A 21,074-nucleotide genomic window follows, 5' to 3' on the forward strand; every position below is an offset into this window, starting at 1 on the left:
CCCCCACCTCGTGTTAAACCGGGTACAAAACCTAAAATCCATCCAGGCCCCTCCCTTTGCAATCAAAAGTATGAATATCTACGACTTGATGCAAAGCAAATCATACGCTGTTGCGTTTTTTTTATTTAAATACCAGTCCAGCATATAAAATTACACTTAGAACAGAGGAGGAAAAAAATACATACATTTAGATTATTTACATATTTTACATCAGGATGACAAAAATACACTGGGCAGCCAGAGGGTGCTACGGGAGGGTGAACCCAGACGCAAACCCGCATGTTTGGCAGTTGGGTATCAGCCTCCATCAGCCACCGGCCAACGGCAGCAGACGAGCAACGCACAACTTTCAAGGCCTCGCTAAAGCATCAGATCATTATTTCTGGTTTTAACTGAAAAAATATTTTACTTATTTAAGGACCCTGGGTGCTGTGAAATGAGCAAGTGCTGGATTGACAAGTTTAGCAATGCCCATGTGTTGAGTTACTACACTTAATTCTGGCACAACCACCAAACCCTAATCTTCTTTCTCTGCCACAAAAGCACGTGCTGCCTCGCGTTTGAGCTTGTGCAACCTTCAGGAAATTCCCAAATATTGCATCACACACCGCCTTCTGCAACGGCACAAAACACATCTGTCGAGGCTAAATCCTGCAGCTTTTGTGCAGGAAAGAACAAACAGCTTCATGCATGAAGCACAAAGGATTCCACCTTCTCGCCCACTTGAGCTGCATGTAACCCCTTCGGTATGGCTGAAATCTGCCGTTCCTTTCCATGAGGGGAAATTTAGCTTCAGTCCAAGTCAGCCTCGACACTAATTTCTTTTTTTAATCTTATCCTGATGACAACTTGAGATACCTTTGCACTTATTCTCGAAGTCTTTCTCATCTCTTTTACACTAAACCATCTGAGCGGCATTAAAAATACACATTCTTTTAAAATCACATTTATACAGCCCATTTTCAAGTACTAGTACTTTTTTTTAAAGAAACTTTTAGACCAGTTTCAAACTTTTAACGAAGGCTGGCTGGTCTTCAAATGAAGCTCCTGATTTCACAGACTGAAACTTTGACTAACAGATTGAAACACACCTAAAAAAAAAGTTAAAGCATTTTCTTAGTACTCAGTGTGATGGTGCAAGTTACTTACACCACTTTTTCAAGTCTTCCTTGGAGTATTTAATTTCCTCTTGCTCCACAAGGCTCTGGAACCACAGTTCCTTTAACTTAAGCAAAGGCGCTTCAATCTCAATTTTTCCTCACCCATCATATTGCTGTTTGCACAACAAAGTATTCACATTTCAGAGTGTTATAAACCCTTTTCAGGTGCGTTGCTGTATCACTTCAGAAACCAAGCAAGCCTGAAAATCACGCTCAGTTTCACTGACCCCACCAGCCTCAAAAGTTTTCCCTGGAAGCAATATAAGCCTCTTTAGAGAATTCTTTTCTTTTCAGCCATAACCGAATCAAACGAATGAAAACCACGGACTTCTTGCGCTCCAGTTCCTCAGTCCACTTTCGCAGCTTTCTCCAAATTTAGGCACCCCAGACCGTGGGACCAGCTACAGTACAATTTCATTTGCGTTCTTCCTAAACTCCACTTACGCTCATGTTAATTATTTCAATGATAGTATTTTCAACACACTGGCATAACCGAACATCAGGGTCCATGCTTGCAATGTCTCTTGAACAGCTCTTGATAGATGAATCTTTACAAAGTCCTGACACTTCATGCGGTTTCTCCTTGAGTTGCTGGAGACCTAGAAAATTAAGTAGAAGCAGCAAAGTACATCTAAATAAATAAATAATTTTAAAAATTGTTATATTACACCCCTAACACAAACATCTATGCTATGAAATTGCAAATTTGAGCTGTCACTATTTCATGCACCAGGCTTAACTCTATGGATTATTTCTACAAACACTACAACATTTCTTTTTACCTAAGTCTGACTCCTTTGGGGTTTTTTATATTACCCTCTTACTTCTTTTAACACAAATATACTAGCACAGATAGCATCAGGGAACCTGGTAGCACACGGAGAGAGTGTTTGTCTTTAGACAAAAAAAGAGACAAAAACAGGCTAAAGATCAACTGATACACTTAAACAGTTAATCCACGTTCACACAATCACTATGTATTTATTGAACCGTGCTATGTCATGGGTAAAACTCCAGGTAGCTCATTTGACTTTCCTACAGATTAGGAAGATTGATATGGCCATTATGCCTCAGCTGAGGGGTTGAAACGTCCTTGTGTTCTCAAAAGGCAACAGCCTTCGCTCATGTCTTTCGTCCTTAGACTACAATGGCAAATTCTATGCACAACACTTGCACTACAGGGATACATCTTGAAATCGCACAAGCAGGGAAACAAAACAGAAGGCAGGCAGTACAAAGCTAAATAAGAGGGGTACTTTCAGCCCTTTTAGCATCTAAACTCTCTCCTCCAATCCAATAAATCCACCTACCCCTACGCTTTCAGTATTGACAAGACAACAGCAGTAAATTTCATTTCATTTCATTCCAGCTACACTCAAACTTTGGAAACATTAGCATAATTTTCTCCCTGGGACCACAACATTACTTTTGAAATAGAAGATACTTTACTTACGTGTAATAATTGGGTCGAAGTCTCTTGTCTGCGTAGCAACATCAGAGGCACAAACTTGTCCTATTTGTATCAGCAGAGACATAATATCCTCATACAAAGGAGGAAAGGCTTGACAGAATGACACCAAACAAGGCAGGGTCGGCATAAAAAAAGCATAGCGCTTCGACTGGGTTAAAACTATCAAGGAAAAAGAAATGGTTAAGTAAAAAGGAATTATAAAAATTCAGTCAAGAATTGTTGTTACTTTTACAACTGTAATTAACACAGCGGCATTTAGACAAAACTACCTTCAACCTAGACAAATAATTCTAATTTACACAAGAATGTATTTAGTGGTTGCTGGAGTGCTTACCTGTGAGTAGGGTTCCCATCACATTGATAGCTAACCGAGCCACGCTGAGAGACTTAGGTAGTGCGTACTGGATACACAAAAATGAAAGTAACTGGATGGCAAATATCTGTTCAGTAGATGAAAGGCAAAAGAGAAATAAGCCATAAAGTTACAGATTGCTTTGCATTTTCTATCCAAAGCTCTTCACGTAACGTGAGTTAGTAAATATTCTCTGTTTTATACTCAATATAAAGAACAAATGAAAGTAATTATTGAGAAGTGCTTTTACTCATGTTCTTGAAGGTAATATTGAAATTCATGAGTATTTTCTGAAAAAGCGTCCAAAGATACGTGAGAGGAGTTGTCACAATCCCTGTTTGAAGGGGATTTAAAGGCCAGGCCTTTAATTTCAGGTAAAAGCGCTACAGATGTTACCTTAATATCCTAGGCAAGTTAGAACAGGACTTTTTTTAATGATCCTTTTATTTTCTCCCCTTAACTGATACTTCATCAGAGTTAACTACCTACAGTGATTCTCAAACCAGATGAGTGTACAGCACCTGTTTTTCAAGTTCAGGCTGGGCAATGAGCTCGGGTATGAAATCCAGACAGATGTGCATCGAGGGAATCCCCGCCACTGTCAGAGCCAGAAGTTCACATGGATAACCCTGCGTGATTAAGAAAACAGATATGTCAAAGGTGGTTTAAAAATTCTGCTTCAATTAAGATTTTAAATTAGATCTGCGTTAATCATAGAATCTTCATGGTTGGAAAGGACCTTTGAGATCATCAAGCCCAACTATACACACACAAAAAACAAAACCAAAAACAAAACACAAAAAAAAACCTGCAAAAAAACCCAACCCCTACAATCTCTGCCACTAGAGCATGCCCTGAAGTGCCAAATCTACATGTTTCTTAAATACCTCTAGGGATGGTGACTCAGCCACCTCCCTGGGCAGGCTCTTCCAGTGCCTGACCACTCTTTTCAGTAAAGTAATGCTTTTTTCAAAACTAATATACTTGGAAATCTCTTTTGTTCAGAATTATAAGCAACAGGCCTGCATCCCAAGGCAACACGAGGCAGGCTCGGTGACAAAACGAGGGTAGGAATCAGTTCTTTATCCTCAATACTCAAGGTATGATTTGCACATATGCTCCCCCCTTCACCCCCCCAACTAAACCAGGCTGCAGCGATGGCCCTCTCTTTCTGTGTCTTTCCCGTGTTCCAAACTTCACCAAAGGCCCCAGCTTGCTTATTTCACAACTGCAGCATTATGACTTTTTCAGTCACTTAATCAGTTCCAGGTCAAGGCAAATTAACTCCTTTTAAAGAGACTGCCATCTGGCAACCAGCAATTTAACACACGCTAAAAACACATTTATATTAAAAAAATTGTTTTTTTGAAGGCACACAGCTGTTTTGGCAGGAGCAACATTTCTCCTTCCACTCTAAAGAGATAAACTGTGCCCTAACCAAAAGGAAAGATAAGAAGATTTTTACATTTGAAGCCAAAATACAGTTTTGAATAATGGGTACACTAGTTTAAAAACACGGCCAGAAAAAAGTAACCCATAAAAGATGTGGAATAAGTAATTATAAGATGATTAGGCCAGTTTTCCTTGGCCTAGAATGGATAAATTACTTTGATATAAAAAAGGGCAGAGGCACAATGCAAGCATGTGATTAATGATGAGGAACAGGCATAGTTTAGCCGCTCCCTTCTCGACTACAACACAGCCCAAGCACAGAAATATGGAGAAAATGTAGGTACTGCAAATTTGGCGAGGCGGGAAGCAGAGAAGTGGGCCATTATAATTTCTGAGGAACACAACAGCAGCATTCAACATCCTTTGACCACTTCATTTGGCTCTTTCTTAACCAGAGAAACCACGGAAAAACTAAAATAGTGCAAAGCACACCTGGAAATGAACTAGTTTGACTATGTTGGGATCAGCTATATACATCTGATGCAGCAGACAGCAGATCAGACACTGGACCTCTCGAAGATTACACAGCAAGCTATCTTCTTCTTCTTCGAGTTCTGGACTCTTAGGGCTTGTGGTACTATGAACGCTCTTCAGCAAACTGTGGATATTACTGCTCTGGGCTTTCTCTTCTTCTGTAGGTAAGCAGATCTCTAGAAGAATCTGCACAGCAGCACTGTCCTGTGAAGAAAACAAGCAACAGAACATGCATTAAAAACCCCAATGAAATCAAAGAAATCAAATACAAAGTAATGACAACGGAAGAAATGGAAGACTGTCAAGGTGGCTAGAATTTCTAGCTATAGGGGGTTTTTTTCTGTACAATAAAAACAACTCAGTTCAAGAATCAAAAACCCTGAAGAGCGTTAAAAAGCCCCAACACTTTATCTGAATCAAGACTCAAAGAACAGCAGCTTAATCTAATGGATCATCACAATCACAGATCAAAAGAGTAATTTCAAAGAAATCTCAAATTGTTTCAAAATAAATATCCAATGGTCCCTTGAAGCATCCAGATCAGAAAAAATTTGCACATGGCCATGTAATTCATAGTGTTCAGAGGAGAATACACTACTCATTTAAAATAAAACTTCCTATTAACTCAAAAATTATCTTCTAATAGGGACTACCTATGTGACACTCTTCCAGAGAGAGGTAAGCGACTGTCTGTGAAAACAGGATTACCCAAGAATTCCCATAATGTCAAGCTAGAGTAAGTTAACTGTTCGTCAGCCTCACACTTTACAATGCTGGCTGCTTCTCTTAACTAACACAGTTCAAACGATCACACGTAGGTCTGTCACGTTTATTCGTGTTTTACTGCTGCAAAGCTAAGTACAGAAAGAGCCTCTGGATAACACAAGCAACAAGGCAAAGGGGCTAGTACGCAAAACTCTTCTGTTCTAACAGAAAAGAACACTATCAAAGCAGTTAACCAACACAATGCTTCAGACTAGAAAACAGAAGACCGAAAATATTTAACAATTCAAATACAGAAGCGGTTTTCTTTTTCATTGTAACAGAAGTTGGTAAAAAAGAAATAAAAAGGTCTTCTTTAATTTCCTGTTTCTGTATTTCTGTTTTATCTTTGTCTTTCCTCACATCATTTAATATCCATTTCTTCCCCCTTACCTGTGCAGCAAGCAATGCATTTTTTAGTTCTTCCCTTGTAACTTCTGGGGCCTCTGGACCCATTGCATTGTTTTGGGATGGCCTAATGTCCTGCTCTGCTGTTTCTTTTAGGTGAGCGTTGAGATAAGCTTTTGAAGCAAGAAGATATCCGTTCAACATGTGCAAAGTTATATCCATCAGAGGAGGACTCCTGATACAGGAACACATGATAAAATACAGGCAGTTGAGTAGGCAGAACGGTAAGACAGTAATAAGGTGAACAAACTAAAAGCACTCCTCTAAGGCGGGTTTGGTTGATGGTTCATACCAACGATGGTTCATACTGAAGCTGTTTTCCCTAACACAGCAAAATACCAAAGGTCACAATCCCTTCTGCTGCCCTGCCATTCAGTCCTACTTCTCTCACGCGCACACATTTATGGGTACACGCCAAAAAAACAAGGAGCTGCTGAAGAGACTAATTTCAGCTGAACAAAGGAAACCTAAAGAGTGTTGGCGGTACGTGAAGTAAGGAAAAATAATGACCTGAATGATGAGGAAAAATAGGGCAGACAAGCTCTGAACTACTTTCACAATACTAAGATGGTAGTTTTCAAATCACATTGCATTATAAATCTCCCTAACAGTTTTGGAAATGTAGGATTTTCAATTTGCACCCAGGGCTGAAGGGACATACAGTTAAAAATTTCACCTATGGGTTGGGGATTAAAGATGTCGTCAGAACAGAAATTTGAAATCTAGCCGAGTTGTAGCAACTCAAATGAAAATTGGCTCAATTGCTAAAAGGCAAGAAGCGACAGATGCATACAAACAAGAACGTGAAGAACAAATCAAGTTGACTATTAGCCCTTTATTATGAACAAAAGGATAATACAAAAGGGGAAAAATAAACCACAACTGACAGAAAACATGAAAAAGAATACAGAAGGAATAAACTTAGGGGCTGAAGTACATTTAGAATGATTAACCGTATCTTTTTTTAGAATAACAAATGCAATTTTCTTCATTACTATGAAAAAGCAAAGTCATAATTTACAAATTCTGACTTATTGTTTGCATTATTTCATATTCTCCTTAAAAGCTGGTCCATTGCTATCAGTTATGATCATTTTCACTACTAAAATCCTCAGCTTATTCTTCTGCATCAGAGCCATAAAGCAGCACTACACATCCTCCTCTGTCATCACTGACACCTAGAGGAAATAATTTCTAAGTCCTATTACAAGACTTTCTTGGGAAATTAAGCAAATCTACCCTTGTCGTATCCATCAAGCACCCACTGGCAGAAACTGTTACCCAGAAGGATGGAATACGTACAGGCCCACAAGGGACAGCAAAAGACAGTGTGCAGTGCAGGGATGTCACAGCTACAACCTCAACCACCACCACCACCACGTGGCAGCAGCCATTTTAAGCATGCTGCAACGTCTATTTAGAACAAATTCACACGCACAAATCTAAAATGGATGATCTGTGCACAAATCTCAGTTTCCGAAACAGAACTGAGTGTAAGGCTGTCCAACAAGACACTCGGCTGGACAGCATGACATGCTGAACCAGCCCGCGCAGCTCGCTCAGTCCTCCGACCAACAAGCTTAATACAAAAAAGATGGAACTTACAAGCTCATATGATTAGTTTGAAAATATGTTTTGAACTACTGAAAGCTTTTAGAAGTATTCTGTGAGACAGCTTTATGATTAGCATTCTCTATGTATCAATGTAAATACCACAGAACGCAAAAAGCTGCAGGAGGGAGATGCTTACCTGTGAACTCTCTGATCGCATCTTAGTACAATCAAAGGATCAATCATCAGATCATTCTGCGTGTATTTCTGCTGTCGGACTATTTTTACTGATGGCTGCAGAGCATTAACAGTCATCACCCACAACCTAAAATGAGATTATTTTTACAATTTTTTTTATTAGATAATCTGTAAGAGAATAGGGATCACATAAGCATCTGGATGCTCGCTTATCTCAATTAGCTGTATTTTTCTAGGCCTATCAAGGAGCAAAAAACCCCATGATTCATTTGCAGCCCCTGAAGTTAACCAAGATATAGTTAACTCACATTCACTGGAATTACAGCGACCAAACTCTTTTCTCTGCAATACAGCATCCGGTTCCTCAGAAAAGGCACATTCTTACCAAAGTGAGCTTACCAAACCAATGTTTCAGCAGCAATTTGTCATACACAATGTACACTATAAACCCATACTCCTGTATTTTAAGCGAACTGGTGACTTCCCTTCCCCTGAGAACAAGAAGTACCGTCCTTTTAAATGCAAAGGTTAAAAATCTCAAGAAAGCAAAAAGGAATGCAACTCCAACACATTCTATTCAGTCACAACCTCCAGTTTCCCAGACAAAAGCATCGTGCCATTATTTTTGAAACAGACAGTGGCATTCCACAACAAACTAACCCGTATTTTGAGCCTACCTTCTTGGCATCACAGTGTTCAGAACCATCCAAAGCTTATTGACAGTCTGAAGAATCCTCCGAGGGACTCCAGCATTGAGCAAGCGATTCATATTTGATGTCAACACCTCTGCGTATGGGATCAATTCACCAGCTGAGAGAAGTGTTAAATGTTCTAAGATTTGCATCAGCTGGGTGTGATTTCCAGGCAGCATGGAAAATGCTGTAAAATAAAGACAATGGGATCTTGGTAAAACTGGACTTCTGACATTTTTTTCTGACTTGGCAGCAGAACATTTTCATGACACAAATGCACTACGATCAAATGAATTAAATGGCTGTACACTTCCAAACCCACTCTATTCCAACCAATTTGGAAAGAACACTGCTTACTTCACACGAAGTTATTTACCTTCTTGGAGCTGTTTGGGAGAGTGATTCTTCGCAATGTTTGTAAGCAGCATCCTCCTCAGTAAGGCATCAGTGCCCGTGATCTGCTCCTCACAGATCCAGTCTTCCACAATGCAGAGGTGGGGATAGTTAGTTGCAAGAAGGCGTAACAGGGCAGAATGCAAGCCTTTAGGGATATTAAGAAAGTATACAACTTAGATTTGAGTGGCTATGCCTTTCATCTGAACATATTCGTGCCTATCATTTCAACAACAGGCCACAACTGAATCCCTACTGAGAAGTTCAATGAGCTTGCGTGTTTATAGCCTGATATTCCAGCTCCAACAGAAAGGAAAAGTTACCTTTTGGAAAGCTGGGAGGACCCCATAGTAATTCTTAAACCTAGTCTGGAATAATTATCAATTCTCAGGCAATTCCTACTCCAAAACCTACCCTCGGTAGGCAAGGCCTACTCCAAAAAGAACCACCTTCCTCAAACTTTCACTATTACTCTTCGAACGTATCTGTAATCTCACTAGTTACTACAGACAGATTTTAGAAGAAAAAGAAAGGAAGGCACAGTGAAACAGACAACAACCACAGAGCTGGAAACACACTTAGCCTGCCTTCTTCGCACACATTAGACTCCAACACGCAGATATACCTCCCAGTTCCTGCTGCAGCCCTTGTGCCTGCCGGATGAGGTACTTGATTGGAATCTGATCCATTAATGCTGAAGAGTAAGACTTGGGTTTTTTCTGCATGGCAGCTATAAGGGAACAGGACAAGAAACCACACAGAACAATTACAGTTGGAAAAAAGTACTTCCCCAACTGAATCAATAGAGAAAACGTGAAGCACTTGTCTCTGTATTATCCAGGTAAAATAGAGAAAATCCCAAATAAAACACTTCATTCTTGTTAAAGTATTAAATTAAACTCTTCAGGAAACCATTTCTGTGAACACTTCCATTTAAAGATTATCTTAGCATTTAGATTTGTTTGCAAGATTTCCATACTATCTTTGACCAAGTCCAACTGATTTTGAGATCATAGTTCAAATCTGCACTTTCTTTATCCAAGGTTTTTTATTCGTAAAAAAAACGGTTATCAGTTGGTATATGGCATTCAAATTGTTGTCACACACAACACCCTGTAGTAAGGTGGAAGTTATAAATGCAGGAGGAACTGTAATTGATTTTATAGGATTTCAGTCTTTCTTGAATTGCATGAAGCAAATAGCACGGGTGAATGCTGGAAGTTTTGCACCATAAAAAGGGCAGGTAAAAACACCAACAAGTTATAAATACTATGCTTTCACTGAAATTAAACTCCATCAATAAACTATACAACATTCTTTTAGAATTGATTTAAAGTTTCAATTTCACAGGTAAAACAGGATCATTCGGTATTGTCAACTATAAAATTGCCAACCCAAAGAAATGTGTCTGCAAGTTTGATGACATGAATATATGAAGATCTGAAGTAATTAAGAAGTCTTTTTTAATTGTCGCTGTATTTATCAGATGTTCATAAATATTTCTGGTAACTTTCTGGCCAGCTTGGATCTTTTTTAATTTGGAAAACAAGTTACTCAACTAGAGGGTTTTAGCAGAAACTTTATCTCCTTAGTTTCTACAGCAATGCTGTATTTTTTGCAAGAATCTAAACTTTCTTTGCTGTGCTTGAATCTGACAGCAAGATTAATTTTGGTTATTGTAAGAACTCCTCTCTTTGCATCTGATTTTCAGTTAATCTGTTTTCCACTGATGCACTCGCATATACCTAGTATCTTTGTGTTGGCCAGAAGCGCTTCTTCGTACGACAGGACATAGTAGAGGACAAGTAATTGCGTTGTGATGCTGTATCGTTGAGGAAGACGACTATTTTCTCCCTGTATATAAAACCACATACAAAGGTCATGTTGCATTCCTGATTCTTGAGAACAAAAATTTTGATTTACCTGCAAATATGAAGACAGATAAGGCAGTAGCCTTGTATAAAAACAGCAAGCCATATGGGCTCCAAGCAGAAAGTTGCAGGTAATTTTTTTTATTTTTTTTTTCCCCCAATAAACTTGTAACACCAAACGTACTTTTGATATCTGAGGACACTAACAAGGAGTAAGCCCAGGACTCGAACACAAATCAACGCTTCCCACTCACTCTACATGTGTCCAAGCCACCATTATCACACTTGTATCAAAATGAAAATGCTTCTTTCAGAAACAGCTAGAGTGCTCCAGTTAAATAGTATTTTTATCTAACAAGATCAAGTCGGTACAAAAATTATACAAATCCTACATAAACACCTCAATTTTCCAATCCATGAAGTGCTTTTCTTCACATTTTTAACAGCATGAGCTGATCGAGGTCCCAAGGAAAAGGGCAAAACAGGGACAAATAGCAATCCTCTGAAAAATCTGAGTAGCACTAAGAAGATCACTTCAAAACCCCTGACCGTCCCTGTGGTAGGAGGCAGCTCACTATCCAGGCATTAAAGACAAAAAGCGAGGCAACTTACAGAATCTGCATCAAGCATATATACAAAATACTGAACCACATGTTCACACTGAAGTCCATGAAAGAAGCAAAGAAATCATTTACCCCAGAGAGTCCCTGAAAAACATTCAGTATCTCCTGCTCCGTGACGGGCTGATTGGTGGCCTCTGGGTTGGATTTAGATGCAGGAGTAAGAATAGAGTTAATGTAGACATCAATAAGAGGAAGCAGCTGAGGATGGAGTGGAGTGGTGGTTTCACAGAGCTGCCGATAGATCCAGTCCTAGGAAAAAAACATGCCATCAGACGTTCAGTTTCAAAGCTGGAGGGCAATTTTTTTTTGTCTGCAAGTACATCCCCTCTTAACTAGTTACAAAAAATGTAATAGAACGAGGTTTTGATTTTGGAAAGCATAATACCAGTTCTGAGTTGGGCCTGGTCATAAGCTGTGTACTCTGGACCCTGCTCTGCACAGACCCACCAAAGAAACCTGTCCTGGCTGGAAATACCATTCTGACTACGATTTTATTAAGTGCGGGCAGGGGGAGAGAGGTAACTTTTTAATTATTTTTAACTTCATTAAATTGTGGCCTCTGGATTACAGAGTTAAAACAGGATACCCTAACTTAATATACAGTTCCTTCTTAAATTACATGGTAATAGGCTCTAAGATTCATCAAGAATTCTGTTCCTATCATTCAACCAAAAAAATCAGCCTGCAAAACCTAGTCAACATTGAAAATTATGAAGAGAAATAAAATGAAGGTCATACCTTAATGGATACTTTGTGCTTGGTGAATGATCGACTTTTTAAAAGCTGGTAAATGCAGTGAATAGGCAAAAACCCTGTAATGTTGGCACTGAGGTTGCCTGTAACAGGCACACGAACTGCATGGGCTGTAACAACCTAAAGGAAAGTTGTAATTAACAAGAAAAATACCACAAATATTCACCTTATCACAATACATAAGCACAAGGTGAGAAAGCTGCACAGCTACATTCCTTCTGTCATTTACGTATTTTTTGGTTGTTTGGAAGCTGAAGAACATTTTTGTATAGTTTAATACAGCATGTGTAAAACTGCAGCACACGTACTACATTTGTGAACCATTTCCTGCCACCGCAAAAAATAAGTCACAGCGGACAAATTTTCTCTTTTGCTTCCCCATTATTCAAAAAAGCCAAGTGTTCAAAAAGCATAATCAGATCAGAGTACAAAAAGAAAGAGCCGAGGCTCTTCAGTACCAGCAGGGCTTGGATTCTTTTTGTAGGTCAAACTGAAGCAATTACAGAAGAAAGAAAGAAAAAAAAAAAAGACAAAAAAAAAGGCAAAAAGGCTTAAAATACCTGTTCAGTGAAAATCTCCTGTGTGAAGATTGTCTTCATTCTGCTGAGTGAGCTCGGCTTAATGACAATCTGAAACAAAAAAACAAAGTACTTGCAATTTTAAGTTCTAGCTTGCTTATTTATAAGTACTGCAAATTTATTTTATGAACTGCTAACTTTTAACCTTCTTAAACTTGTCTTCACTGAGATACCAGGAAAACATTCACATCTATACTCAAATGTAAACCAGAAATATTTTCAAATGTCACAAGTTCATCATTCTATGTCTACCTTATCCTAAAAACTACCTACCCAGCTTTTACATTTGATGAGACACTGTTTCACAATAGTAAATTGAAGGCAAGTCTCCCTCATTAATTTTCAAAAACTAATTATTACACATATAGCTATTTCTTCAAACTATTTAAAAGAAAAAGTTTGCAGCTCAGTTTGGAAGCGTCTTCAATTAGTCTTCTCAAAGAGGCACCTTCTTGCAAATGATGATTTCAACAAGTCAGCACTTTTTGAAGATACATTGATCATAACATTCCTCTGTACGAGGAGGTAGGCACAGAGAATATTTTTCTAGAGGAACTAATTTAGTTAGTTACTCATTTTTTTACTTTACGTTTGCTTTAATTAGATTAGCAAAACCAAAGTTCTTTATATTAAAACTAAAGTAAATACAAAAGTATAAATACACAGTAATGCTAATTTGAACAGAGAAATGTACGTGCTAGGAACATTTGAGGATTTACCTTCATTCCCAAGGTGGAGCAGACCAAATCAATGATAGCGCTGAGCTGATTACTATGGAAATACATGGCTACCAAGAGAAGCATCTCTCCAAAAGAAGCAGACACCCCAGAAATGCTAACAATAACAAAGAGGAAGAGTTAATTTCCAGTAGAACATAAGTAAACGTGAGATTACTGGAATCGTTAAAACCAAGAAAAGCCTGCTCTCACCTTTCAAAGTAAGCTTCTTCCTTTATCATCCAACTAAGCCACATTACCATGAGTTGCTCCTGTTCCGGGGTGCTGCACAAAGAAAATCCATAAAAGATCCTTTTCCCATGAACCACTGCTAGTTTCACTAACAATTATTAGCAGAAAAGCCAGTACTTGAGGCATCTTAAGCCAGGACACTTTCTGAAGCTTTCACTGTAGCCTCAAACAGCTGATACACACTGATAGTTAGCACAAACTTCAGCCCAATGGTCAGGCAATTTCCTGTCTGGAATGGACACACCAGAAAGCCGCAGCCATTAAATATCCATATTGCTGTTCTTTTGAACAGGGTCTCTAAAGAATTTAGCCATGAACTTGTTCCATGGAAAAGTGAACTAGTAAGCCCTACTTTAGCCTTCAAAAACCATTCCAAAATAAGCTAATGCTGACACTCCCCTCTCAAGAGATTTGCTATAAATAAGAGGGAGAGCAGGGTGGAATATCAATTTACTCGCCATGGCAAGAGACCAATCCCTTCAATCAACATATGGAGATTTGTATAAAGAATTATGAGAGAAAAACTGTGCAGCCCTGGGGAGGCCATTGCCCTAACGGTGCTCAAACAGTAACATCTTTATAAAGCTCCTCCTTTATCGAGAGTTACCTGACAAGAGTGGAGAAGGCCAGGAGCATGCAGAAGGAGAGAGACACAAAGCGAACACCAGCTGGAGTTGCAGGAGGCCGGCTGGTCATCAGCTGCAGTAGCTGCTCCGCTTCTTCATCAGTTGGCCTGAACAGGAGGGAAAAAGAACAAAACCCACACTGCCAATTTAAAAGTGAAGAGATTTCCAATCTCATCACAATGGTTAAAGATCGAATTTTCTCTGTTTCTTAATCTGTTTATCAAGTTGCCATCAACAAATGAGTATCAAGATTAACTGGCATTTCTCTTTGAACTTAAAGACACAAAAATCTCTATTAGGAGATAACAACAGTGAGAAAACTTCCCCGGGATATAATCTTGCCTATTAGTATAAAATACCTAAATTAAAATTAACAATGCATGAAGATGCTATGTTAGCACTCTCTAAAGAGTAAAAGAAGAGGAACAGAAATTCTAAATTTACATAGTGTACGTTGCTAGAGTTTTCAGCTGCTCTCTTCCACACACTACTGCAGCCACTTAGGCCTAGACTTCTTCTAACAAGTCAGCAGAACTGACTTTGAAGCGTTAAAGAGAGCATCGTGTTTCTCACGTTATTTTAGACTCAAAAAAAAACCACCAAAGCTGATAAATACATCTTTACCATTAGAATGAAAAAACTTTTCTGTTGAGAACAGCACTGGAAAGGAAAAACCGTATCTGTCTCCACAGAGCTTAGCACTACATAATGTTTGCTCTCTGCGCTGTAAAGAAACTTCCACCAACTGGCACCTCCAGCCCTCAACACGTGAGAAAGGCCTCCCCTAGCACTAGAACTGGCGAGTCCTGCCAAGACTGTTTCAAGCCCAAAGCTCTCAACCTCTGTTTAAATGGACAGACAGTGAATAAAAAACCCAAGAGCATTAAAACATTCCTTACTTCAGCCCAGCGATTCCCATCAAAGCGCAATAGAGGCGTAACAACGCGCTGGCTTTCACGACATGCTCTTCCTTCAGTCCTGAATACACAGACACATTTGGCTCCATATCAACATCTGCTTCTTCAACAATGTGCGTGCTGCGAACCGTGGGAAGGATTCCCATGAGCTCCAGGAGCAGCTGCCTCCTCATTTGCCAAAGCACAGAACTGATATTATCTCTTTTTCTCTGTGTAAGAAGTTAAAAGATGAGAGCAGCAGTGTAAAACTCATCCCTTCAACCAATATATTATGTAAGAGCTTCCTCAATGATGAAGTCAAGGAAAAAAAAACGGGGAGGCAGGGAGGAAAAGGAATTTTTTTTTAAATACAATTTTCAGTACTAGGGCAACCGGCAACACACGATCATATTACACCACCTTATTACATCAAAGCACAAGCTTTAACTAACCCAAGCAACTAAGCAAGTCAAGACAACTTCCTACTGCGAAGGATGAAGATATTTATCAGGAAAACATTACAAACGTACAATTCCCTGGTTTCCATGCCTATTGAATCACCTACCTAAAAATCTCTCAGAGGAACAAGCAAACAGCTGCCTTCAGGGATGCTATTTATAGACCTGATGGTCCTATAAGACGAAGCTGCCTTGTAAAGCTTGCTCCAAGACATGCAACAGGATTTATATACATTCAGGCAAACATAGGTGCCCATATCCAGAAAAGGTACAGCAAGCTATAAGAATATTTTTTTTTTTAAAAAAAGCAGAATATTCAAAGATTTTCATACCTGTTGGCCATTTCGGATAAAAGTTCCAAACCAAGTTCGAACCTTTGCGTTTGTTCCAAGTAGCAAACCACTCACAAAACACACCAGGTCACTCACTCCATCATCTGAGGATTCGTTTTTGGTGTGATCCAAGGTCAAAGCCACACCAAGACCTGGCAGATGACACTCTTCCACCTAGATAAAATGCCCAGGCTCAATCACCTTTTTTACTTTTAAGGTTCTAGTAAGGATCATAATGATGATTTTCGTGGCAGACTTACCACCATGCCTCGGACCCTCAGAGCTTGGGAAGGGTTCATTTTGCACAGGTGACGAAGTGCTTCTGTTCTCCGACGGCCTCCAACACTTTCCTCATCCTGCCGTTCACCATTCTTAATCAAACCCCTACAGACTAAATGTCCACCAGGAGCTGTAAGTAAATGTGGCTTTTCCAACAGAAAGCCACAAAAACACACACACAGACACACAAAGCCAAGGCAATCTGTTCAGCTCACTATGACTTATTAGCTGGGCCACGCAAACCTTGTCCAGGCAAGAACTCATGATCTACAGTGTATGAGCAGAACAAGGAAATGGTCTTTCTCCTCAGAGAAATTACAGGGTCAGAGAAATTACAGATTCACGCATCATCCAATTACTCCTCATACTCTATCTAATGTAACCTGTGCATCTGGCAGCCCTGGAGACTGAAATCTTATTGCGAGGTAAGGGATGCTGAAAGGCACCGACAATGCAGATTTTTCACTGTGGAATATGGCTCAGTGTGAGGGACAAGAACTATTAAGCAAGGCTAGACCAGGTTTGCAGCCCCACTCACTCACTGCCCGACTCAGCCTTTACAACAGTGACCTAGAGATGAAAAGCTGCAACGCGCGTACAATGAGCCTGCAGGTAGGCTGCAAAAAAGGGGAATCAACATGATGAGAATGGGAGCCCATCAGCACCTCTAGGTATAAATGCATTCAAATTAGATTTCATAAGCCAAACACTCTCCTGTTCAAATATTTATGACACATAGTGTAGCCCAGAATTAACTACATTGCTAGAAAGAATTTCAAACCTTTAGAAAAAGTAAGCCGGACAACAAGAAAGTGTAACTCACCCTCATTAAAACTATCAGGAACATTGGCCACCAGAAGGCAGAGGAACCAGGCTCCGTTTTTAACGTGCAACAGAGCTTCAGCCACATCGACTATTGGCAACAGTGATGGCAGCTCTGGAAAACAAGAGGGTTTTAAAAGTCACAGCATTTCACTGTGATACAAGTAAAACCTTGCTTTTAATACGCATTAAAATAACATGCTCAAATCAATAAACGGAAAATCAATCTGTGATCTATTTCTCTTTCAAAGAGCTAGACAGCCTAGATTAACCTTAAATCAGCCACAACTGCTCCAAAAGTTATTTTGTTACACTCTTAAGAGGTTAGAAAACACTATAAACACAGAATACTACACCTGCTTGCAAAATGCAGAGAACATCTGCTGCCTCCTCCAGATAGACAGGACTCTCGAAGAGCTCAGAAGATTTGAGGAAAAACTCACCATTTGATTCTGACACCTACAAGACATTATTCACCATCACCCAACAGGTTTTATGAAGCAGTTTGTCTAATCAGTCTTTTAGGGCTTTAAATTCAGCAGATTGAAAACATTAAGAACTGTCAAAAATGTACAGCTATAAAGACAAAACAGGCAAGAAAAGTGTCTAGAATAAGAAGCATTTACTAGTGGAAATACTTCAATGTAGCTGGTATCATTGCTTCTTTCCAGAAGACCTTACTGACAATGATAGAAACATAGTAAATTTACACAAGCAAAATAAAATGCTGGGGCGAGGGTGGGAAGGGAAGAGAAATATGGTGTCTAATATCCTACTGCAATAGGAATAAAGAACTGGATGGAGAAAAGTCGTAATTCCATTTTCAAATATGATTTCTGCACTGATGTATCACAAAATCACATTATATCTGAGTAAAGCATATTACAGAATATACAGGGCCCATATCATATTAGAAAAGATTACCCTCGTTTGTCCTGAGGAAGAAAGACCTCCCCTAGGAAGCCGGGGTCATAAGGAGTTTAATCAGAAGCCACTATTCAATCAGACTGAGACTTCACATCTTGGTGAAGCAGGTAAGAGCCGGAGAAAACAACTCACACACAGCAGCAGCACCAAAACAGAACAGGCAGCACACCGACCTACCGCGAGTGCATTTTCCCTGACATCAAATTCACAAGGATCCAGATATGGAGAAATTTACCTTATTCATAATTGCTAGTAATTCGCTAAGTACAAGGCGAAGCCGACGAGGCGAATCGCTGTGTTCAAATTCCAGCGTCAGCCCATGCTGAAGCTGCGACACCAAGATGCTTTCTCCGCTCCCTCCTCCCAGCTTGTGCCTAATGGGCAGTTCAAGACAACAACTATTAAATGTTTCTGCAAACACAAAATTTTTATCAGTTAAAGGAAGACTGTAAGTCTGTAGGCATTTCTTCTATCATGCTAATGATCAGAAAAGACTCTTATAACTATAGGATGTTAGGAAATCTACTTCAGCAGGTTACTGAATATGAAAATATTACGGAAATTCCAAGGGCCCCTGTTCCTCAGCAGCAGGGACACCACCTGACCCGTGTCCTCGCCTCAGGAAGGAGTCCCAGCCGCCACCCTGCCCTCACAGCCCGGGCAGCTCCCTGCGAGCCCGGAGGGGAGAAGGCCCCGGGGGAGACCCAGGCCCAGCTCCCTATCAAAAATGGTGTTTTTCCTCAGAGATCACGAGGGGACCCGCGCAGCCCGGTCCGCCCGGCGCCTCCACAAGACATGAACCACCGCCGCTTTCGCCAGAAGAGACGCCGCTTCTCCGCGTTACCGGAGCTGCTGCTCCTTGCTGGCGTCCTGCTCCAGGGCGTGGAAGTCGACGGAGAGCAGGGCCACGATGGAGTTGACGGCCTCCACCCCCGAGAGGAGCCGCAGGATGAGCTTCTTGTCCTGGGCCCAGCTCTGGCTCTGGTCGGCGGGGGCGCAGAGGGCCATGCGCACCAGGCAGGGCAGCAGCAGGCGCAGCTCGGGGTCGCTCAGGGCCGCCAGCCGCACCACGTCCACCTTCTGCATCGCCTCGAAGGCGTAGGGGCTGACGAACTGCAGGCCCGAGCACTCCGCCATCCCGCCTCCCCCTTCGCCCCTCCGCTTCCGGCGCACGCCCGGCGCGCCGCGGAAGTGACGTCATGGCGGCGCGCCGCGACCCCGCCCCTGCCCCTCCTGGCTGTAAATAAGGCGACACCACAATCAAGGCTTCATGAATAATTTATTCCATTTGAAATTTTTTTTTTTTTTTTTAAAAAGTATAAACCTTTTTTCATTTTCCTCAATCACAATTTGTACAACTCAGTGTTTATGGCATTCGGCAGCAATAGTGTTTGTTCCTTAATCGCTTTCATCATCATTATTATTATTAATTATTTTTTTTCTGTCACGATAAATAGGGCGGCCGGGCGCAGGGCAGCGGCGCGGGGCCCTCGAGGGCGGGGAGGCGAGGTGAGGCAGCGTCGCCCGGCCCGGGCCCGGCCTCCAGTTCTCTCCCAAAAACCTCCGGCTCCGTGAGTAACATCCCGAGAGAGCGACCCTGAGGAGTGTGGCAGGTCCCAAATCCAGTTCTACTGTAAATTAAGCTTTACTCCACTGAAAATAAAAAGTACACCCACAAACAGTAATTAAAAAAAAAAAAAAAAAAGCCCAAGTATGAAGCGTAGTCCTGTGTCCTTTACTAACAAAAATAACACCCCAACCTGCCCAGGTGGAGGTTGTGGGGACAGCGATGGCGGACAATGTCACCTCAGCAACGACTTCTCCAAAGAAACCCAGATGAAAACACCGTTGATGCAGCATTACTGTCAAACCAGACTGATATGCTGTGCCATACTGTTGTGCAGCAAATTATATGGTGCAATAGCATATTATTTTTTTTTTTTAACATTTTACTCTTATTTTTTGAAAGCTTTAAAATAATGTAACATAATATTTTGATATTACAGTATTAACAAATAGTGCTTGATTAAAGACATCTGTAAGCCTTCATAGCAACACATGAAGTTAAAATTACCTTCAGAGGTAAATATAGAAATACAATAATCTGCGCCGTAACGGACAGCTAAGTAAGAACATAGCTGAGGATTTAAATATAAATTCATTTATGTTTAATTATGTTAGAAAGATCTAAATGTTACAGCTACTTTAAAATGTAAGGGTTGTTCGCAAGTACAATTGGTGGCCTGCTGGTCCATCGACGGGGGTTTCAGAAACCTAATTCAAGTAGTAGTGAGTCAAAGGTGACTAAATGTCTTAAATGCAGTAAGAGCTAGGTTAAAATACATATTTTTTTAATGGGAATGGAAGAATCTCAGATTCTTCTTTCATCGGACACTTAAGAGGAGGTGAACCTCCACAGCTACTTAGCAGAGCACTGCCAGGAACAGCAGTTTCTTGCAAGACCATTTTGAAAAGCTTTAGCTGAAGTTTTCAAACATTTAAGCCTGTACTTGCTGAAGAACCCAAGTTACTGGATTGTGACAATTTGATTTACAAACCAGCTATTATGCGGACTTCAAATAGTTAAATGAAAGTAGCTAAACAAAACAGTATGCCCAATGTAGTAGACGACTCCCTGGTGCTGGCAGGTTTGATATGTACATTGCCGGCTGTGACTATCACTCCAGAAATGGCGCCTCCTGATCTTTCCTAGTGGTTACGATGTTATCATTTACTTTAACTGCTTTCAGGGGGGAGAAGTGGGAAACTGGCGGCTTTCACAGTTGGGAGTTTCACAGGGAAGGCTGTGGTGCAGGTGACAGAACACAGTTACACCAGTGTTCAGGCGGCCCATTCACTTACCTTCATGAACACAAGTCAGATTTAACACAAAGGAAGCCACACCAAAACGCAGCCCTTAGAACTTGGCTAACTGAGCCAGGGTTAAAAATGACCACTTAGCCACAAAGGTTAAAAAAAGGAAAAAAGATAGATAGGACATATGCTTTGAAAATTCCAGTTTTAGGAG

General features: G+C 40.5%; 1 protein-coding gene across 3 annotated transcripts; it reads right to left on the reverse strand.

Moving 5' to 3' along the window:
* Positions 1 to 91: 91 nt before the first annotated feature.
* INTS2 (integrator complex subunit 2) lies at positions 92 to 19,216 on the reverse strand. Of its 3 annotated transcripts, none has more exons than XM_054208145.1 (24): positions 18,891 to 19,216; positions 18,282 to 18,420; positions 17,476 to 17,578; positions 17,121 to 17,234; positions 16,279 to 16,409; positions 16,019 to 16,192; positions 15,232 to 15,458; positions 14,314 to 14,439; positions 13,668 to 13,739; positions 13,458 to 13,572; positions 12,721 to 12,789; positions 12,146 to 12,280; positions 11,480 to 11,656; positions 10,659 to 10,767; positions 9,539 to 9,643; positions 8,897 to 9,061; positions 8,506 to 8,707; positions 7,830 to 7,955; positions 6,065 to 6,254; positions 4,868 to 5,113; positions 3,505 to 3,612; positions 2,966 to 3,071; positions 2,614 to 2,790; positions 92 to 1,759 (listed from the first exon to the last, which is right to left on the reverse strand). In XM_054208145.1, exons 1-24 carry the CDS (start codon positions 19,181 to 19,183, stop codon positions 1,590 to 1,592), a joined length of 3,579 nt encoding a protein of 1,192 aa, XP_054064120.1. In that variant the 5' UTR covers positions 19,184 to 19,216; the 3' UTR covers positions 92 to 1,589. The 3 variants fall into 3 exon arrangements, with proteins under 3 accessions (XP_054064120.1, XP_054064119.1, XP_054064122.1); XM_054208144.1 differs by having other exon boundaries at positions 16,279 to 16,427; XM_054208147.1 differs by lacking the exons at positions 18,282 to 18,420; positions 18,891 to 19,216 and having other exon boundaries at positions 16,279 to 16,443; positions 17,476 to 17,580.
* Between the last annotated feature and the right edge of the window lie 1,858 nt (positions 19,217 to 21,074).

The sequence above is a fragment of the Rissa tridactyla genome, chromosome 7 (genome assembly GCF_028500815.1).
Source record: "Rissa tridactyla isolate bRisTri1 chromosome 7, bRisTri1.patW.cur.20221130, whole genome shotgun sequence".
NCBI classification, from domain to species: domain Eukaryota; kingdom Metazoa; phylum Chordata; class Aves; order Charadriiformes; family Laridae; genus Rissa; species Rissa tridactyla.